The sequence below is a fragment of the Eutrigla gurnardus genome, assembly GCF_963514095.1.
Source record: "Eutrigla gurnardus genome assembly, chromosome: 17".
NCBI classification, from domain to species: domain Eukaryota; kingdom Metazoa; phylum Chordata; class Actinopteri; order Perciformes; family Triglidae; genus Eutrigla; species Eutrigla gurnardus.
In genome coordinates this window covers 11,547,634-11,553,633 of record NC_139928.1, presented here as the reverse complement: position 1 = coordinate 11,553,633, position 6,000 = coordinate 11,547,634, and the positions used below count along the sequence as shown (strand labels likewise).

At 45.7% G+C, this 6,000-nt stretch overlaps 1 protein-coding gene across 1 annotated transcript in view; it reads left to right on the top strand.

The window, feature by feature from the left end:
- Positions 1-301: 301 nt before the first annotated feature.
- Positions 302-6,000, top strand: part of gabbr2 (gamma-aminobutyric acid (GABA) B receptor, 2) — a 146,039-nt gene continuing 140,340 nt past the window's right edge. The window contains exon 1 of the mRNA XM_084032891.1: positions 302-716. Coding sequence (XP_083889017.1) covers positions 402-716 — 315 coding nt within the window. The 5' untranslated portion in view covers positions 302-401. The remainder of the gene's footprint in view (positions 717-6,000) is intronic.

The window sequence follows — 6,000 nt, the reverse complement described above, 5'->3', positions numbered from 1 at the left end:
GGGGTTCTTCTCCCGGTTCGGGGCATCCTTCGGAACATTCTTGTGCTTCTGAGATAAGTGCTTCAAATTAACGGTGTAAGGGGAGGCTGGTTTTGACAGGAGATCGTTTGGATGACGGACACCGAGATGCGATAGCGCTCCCTCTGCAACGCGAGTCTCTGCGCCCTTGGAATATTCTTACAGAGGCACTGTTATAGAGTAGAAATATATATTTTTTTCTTTCAGTTTGCAGTAATAATCCATACAGCGAGTTTGCCCACTGCAGCGGCTGCTGCGGGGTTTTGAAATACGATTTCCTTGACGGGCGGGTGTCTGAGCATCCCGGACCGGCTCGAATTTTGCGATGCCCAAACAGTGAGGGCTACGGTGGGGGATCTCATTTGGTCACATCGCACGGTAGCATGGCTCCAGCCCGGAGGGACTGCAGCGGCTGGGAGATGTTCCTCCCGACGGGATGCCTGCTCCTATCAGTTTTGTTGTTCCACCCCGGCCTGGCCAAGGTTTGCAACGACCGCACCAAACACGGACAGGACAACAGCTGGTTCGCCAGGGACGGAGAAAACTTGCCCATCATGGTTCTTATGCCCATGAACGAGTCGGCCCTAATGAGCGGCATCAGCCAGGGGATCGAGCCCGCCGTCCAACTGGCCATCCAGCACATACGGGAGTCCAGGAAGTACTCGTTCTCACTCATCACCAAAATCTATGACACCGAGGTAAACACACAGACTAAAGCATTTCACTAAGCTGCCGCTGCTGCTGGGTGGCTCAGGCGTGTTTAAAACACTTGTATATGGCTTGTGTGTGCGCGTGTCTGCGTGTGTGCACGTGTGTGTGTGTGGCGCGCGCTTCGCCCCGCAGCGCGCGCCACACAATTGCGCGTCCAAGGAGAAACGCTGGTTCTGTTCTGCTTTGTAAATGTGCAGCGTCGCCGTCGGCGAGCGTTGTTTTCATCGAGCAAAAGTCAATTGTAATCTAGAGCTATTTGTAGACAACAGGGCGTTAATGTCCGTATAGCATCTCGGTCCATCCTGTTTTATAGCCTATGTAACCCGGCATTATAAGGCACTGCATCACCCGGGCACCCCGCAAGGCACACTCTCCTTTCTTTTTATTGGACGTTTTAATGGTTACCGCAATCTCGGGACGACGAGGCTGCCTAATGATACGAGCGTCATTCAGCGGCGTCGCCCGCTCGAATTTGAATTAAAACGCTGCATTGGCTATTGTTTTTTTCTTCTTGTCGCTACTTTATAAGACGCGCGTCCGACTTGAGATGGCCTTGCGCTATACATGTTGTTCGTCACGAATCAGTGTGTCTCTCAGTGATGAAAGGGCCGGTGCTCATCGAGCCTGAAGATGGCGGTAATTGGATGTAGGATTTCTTCAGACTCCTTGTAAGGAGCTGCACCTCACAGCTCCTTACATACACATCTGTTCATTTATAATAACACCAGTCTTGTGGCTATACCACGCTCGTTAAAGACCTTGAAGTTAAAGTCATTGATAAATCCTGGTGAGATTTGACATTGTAGGTGCGTGCTGTTTGTGTGTTGACACTTGAATGATTTGAATCAGACAGCAGTGGGCTACTGGCTGTGGCCTGCTCCTGTGATTCATGCGCAATTGAGGAGTTTAAAGCTTCAACAATTCAACAACATGACATATAATAGCCGAAGATTAAGAAAACTATAAAATAAAAAAGTGCCCTTAATGTATGTCATGTTCCTTACTGAATAATCTAATTGTAACCCCCTTTAGATAGCGTTCATTCTTTTTGTTTCCCCCGTCCGGTGCTTATTCAGTAAAGTGTACAGGTGTGTCTGTGTGAGCGCACACAAATCTCTGTTGACGGAGGTAAGCCCTCACAGGCGGCATGTGCTCAGACCATGGGATTAATATGCTCTTATGAGAGTTATGATCTTTTCTCCTTCTATTCCCTGGGAGAGAAAGATGAGCTGGAAGCATGATGTCAGTGGGCCGGCCTGACATCCGCTCGCTGGAATTGTCGAATGGTGATGCCAGCTTTCAAATACTGACAATCAATGGGAACTCATGACAAAAAAAGTGTTATTTGATGACTTCGTGGTCTACAACACAGTGGCACTGTCAGTCCCATGGCATTTGGGATGTGTTTTGTATACAGGCCAGCTGAAAATCCAAGCTCTGATCATGTTTTTGGAAATGTCAAATTAAAAGCATTCTACACCCCCGAGTGTTTCCCCCTCAATAACAAATACATGCTGAAGTATATAGTCAACACTCTTCCTCTTGTTTGTTGCAGACTTTGCAGACACGTAGGCTATTTGTTACTGTACTAGATGAATTGTGCTAAAGAAGAGCAGTGCCCAGTGGCAGCCCTTTTAGCTCTGGCTTTAATAACTCTAAGAAAAAAAAAGTGCTCTGCCAACAACTCAGAGTATATTTACAAGCTATTGGAAATCATCCGGCACATCCTGGCGTGGTTAAATTCAACAAGGGACCGCGGAGAGCACTGTGAGCCGCAAATGGCAATATATTACTTCAACGGAATATTGTTATTATATATTTACAGAAAATATCAAAGAGTCAGAGACTTTAGTGGGAGAAACATGACTTTCAATAACATCTTAAGACACGGGGAACTGTTATTGTTTGTTCATATCAAGTGAAGCAGTCTGAAGTATCTCAACACTCATGAGCATTTACAGGTGGGTAATACCTTTACCCGGGACAGAGTTATTGCTGTAGTGTTGACTATATTGCTTTTTCTATCCTCTGACATGTTTATAGGAGCAATAATGTGAAGTTTGTGTCGCAATTTATCATACAGTGTTCATCGTACATTTACTGACGTATAATCTTCTACTCACATGTGAATGAAAGTCCTGAACACATTCACACAGCGTCCCCACATACCACATGCTTATGTCAGAAGACAATACATGCATCAGTGCGTTTGTTGCAGCTAGCAGCAGGCCAAGTGTGTGTCTGTGGTGTTTTGCACATGTGTGTGTGTGTGTGTGTGTGTGGGCATTGGGATTTAGCCTGGCAGATGTAAGTAATCAGTCCCCGAGCAGAGGCTCTTTATCCCTTTATCCCCTGTCGGTGGAGCCATGGGTAGACTGAGCAGGCCCAGTCCATCCTCTGGTGATGTGGAGCTGGGTGGGTGGTGGTGCTGATGATGGGGATGTTGGGGCACTGGGGGCCTGTCCGGCACTAAAAAGCCTGTGAGCTGGGCCTGTGCTCCCAGAATGGGGGGGTAGATGTTTGCTGCAGGATTGAAGGACCAGTTACTGGAAGAAGAGCAGATGCCCTGATGAGGAATGCCTGGAGTTGTACTGCTGGCTGGTGTGAAACCAGTTTGACCCAAGCTGGACTAAAATATAGTGTTTCCACAATAGATGCATCGTAGCAGACGAGAATACATCTTTGCTTTAAACCCAGAGCATTGCAGGTAGAAAAGAAGCAGGATGGATTATATCAACTGGGAGGCTTAGTGCTGGAGCAGGAGTTGGTCCTCCACCGCAGCTCTAGATGTGCGAGTGTGGGTTTTAGTGTAACCGAGGACTGATACTGTATCTCTGCGGGCTTAGAGGATCAAAGCTTTGGAGGGGAGAGGAAGGACTGGAAGAGGATGGAACGGAGACTTTGGGCAGTGAGAGCATTCTAGGCTAAGCTACGCTAGCTCCCCCTGACCGGCTTAGGATGTGTGACAGGCCCTCGAGAGGAGCCACTCAGCGAAAGGTCACTTTGTAGCAGAATAGTTAACAAGGTACTTTGAATAGGGAAATTCATTTTTGTGCCATCTTCAACAATTGGAAAAACATATCAGACAATAGATAGGAAGGATAACCAGCCAAATCAGTGAAATGGAACTGATGTATGATATTGGAATGGAATTGTGAAACTGGCTTACCACGTCACATGCTTAGGGAAGTGGGAGGAGAAAAGAGAACGACAAAACTCTAAATCCTTTAATAAGAATGAGAGATTTTGACCATTATGTTTTCACTGTTCACAGAAAAACAAATGAGAACAAACGTGTACTACTTAATTCTATGTAACTGCAGACAGTTGTTTTGTAAAGGTAGAGGAAGTAAGGAAGTAAGATTCCTTCGTTGAAACATTTGAAATCAACTCTCTTTTCTGTGATCACACGCGCCTCTCGGAAGCTAATCTTGAACTTTATTTAAAGTGCTTTTCAGCGGATGTGCTCCCATGTTACTATCGTGTTTCCTACATTCTAGCAGTCAGAAGAGCGAACACATGTATTTTTCAAGGCAAATCAATACAACCACAAAGACACAGAGTCCGCAGTTGGAGATAAGGATCCTGCCCATGTACAAAGCACCAGATACAGTAAGCAGATGGGTATTTATAGGATGTCCATCCATGCAATGCCATGGGCCTCCTGAGACTATGTTAGCAGTGACCTATGTTCAGAGATCCTGCACACAGGCTGATTTTCCCGCTCCCTCTCTCATGACTAGATGCAACATGGCACATTTTTGCACGTGTTGGCAAGCCTCCGTACAGTACGCTTGTTCACAGGAGGAAGGGCACCCCCCTGAGCGTATATAAGGCCCTCTGTCATTTTGTCAGAAGAAGTTACGTTTCAGTGAAAAGGCTTTACCATAATGGAGGTCAGAGTGCTGCTAAGCATAGGTCTTAAGTCAAAGCGAGCTGGCTCAGATTTGAGCAGATTATGCTTCGGCAAAATGTGATTTTTTTCATAGTTGACATTGTCATTTATATTATTATTATTCAGTGGGAGCCAGAGTTTTACTGATCTTACTGATTCACACACTGCAACTCACCTTTTGAGCCTTTGTGTAAAACCATCTGACATGGGCCAAATAAAGCAGCGCCTTTGGACATATTGTATGTCAGGCTCTCATATTGTGTGCCACATATTATCTTAATATCTGACATCCATTCAGCGCCGAGGCGGTGACCTCAGGGGGTCAACCAAGATTGCCTGTCACTGCTCCTGGGAGAGGGTGAATATTCAGGGGTAGTAAGGAAAAGCAGCATGTGACAGCCCGGCTACTCTCTGGGCATAAAGTGCTGAGTGCGGCTGTATCCACTGACCCGACACAGATAGTGGGGATCAATGTGCAGCAGCCCTTCTCATAGAGCGAACAGGATCTCAGGGGAGAATCAGAGAGAGAGAGGCGAGAGGGAAAGAGATGTGTAGGGCTATGAGATGGAGATCCCCAAATAGGATTATTCCATCTTCTGTGCAGGAACAGGAAATGGTCAGCCTCTTAATTCTTATTGGATCGTAATGTAATGCCATTTGTGTTATTTCTATCACGTGCAATGAGGTATGCACATTAGGCCAGTTAGAGGCTCCCAAGATCGTGGATTGTTGTGTCAATGTTATCATCTTACAGGTTTGTGGGGGTATTTGTTTTTATATCATTTATTTTTTTCTACTGTGAACATACACAGAACATCAGAGACAGATGGGTCCCAGACTCCCAATTAATAAAGTTACAAATTTGAGCTCTAATTGCTTACCTTTGAGTCATGCCGTCAGTGGCCTGGAGTACTTAAATGAGATGGAAACGTGAACTTTCCCGATTAAAAAGAGTCTCTAATGTGCCCTGAAGCTGGCTTTATAACATATACGATATGCTATAACATGCACACATGTGACACACATATGGACATGGATGTTTTCAATTAGCACACCATCTCAGGACAGTGAGCTCAGCTGAGGAATTAAAAATAGAAAAAAAGAAATGTAGAAACTGACTTAAAATGCTTTAAAAAATAAGAAAAAAGGGACACCATAGCCCTCCTGGGCATTGTGCATTTTTGTGAGTGTCAGATTCAAAATCAGCTGTTCGCCCCATCTCTTGTCCACCAACCCTTTTTAACCTTAATAGACCTGACCTCTGACCACTCTGTCCCCAGAGGTGTGTCCTAAAGCTTGCAAAGAGAAATATGTTTGACTGCGCCTTTTCTCTGGTACATTACTCCACATTGCTCATCGGCCAAACCATTCCTGCT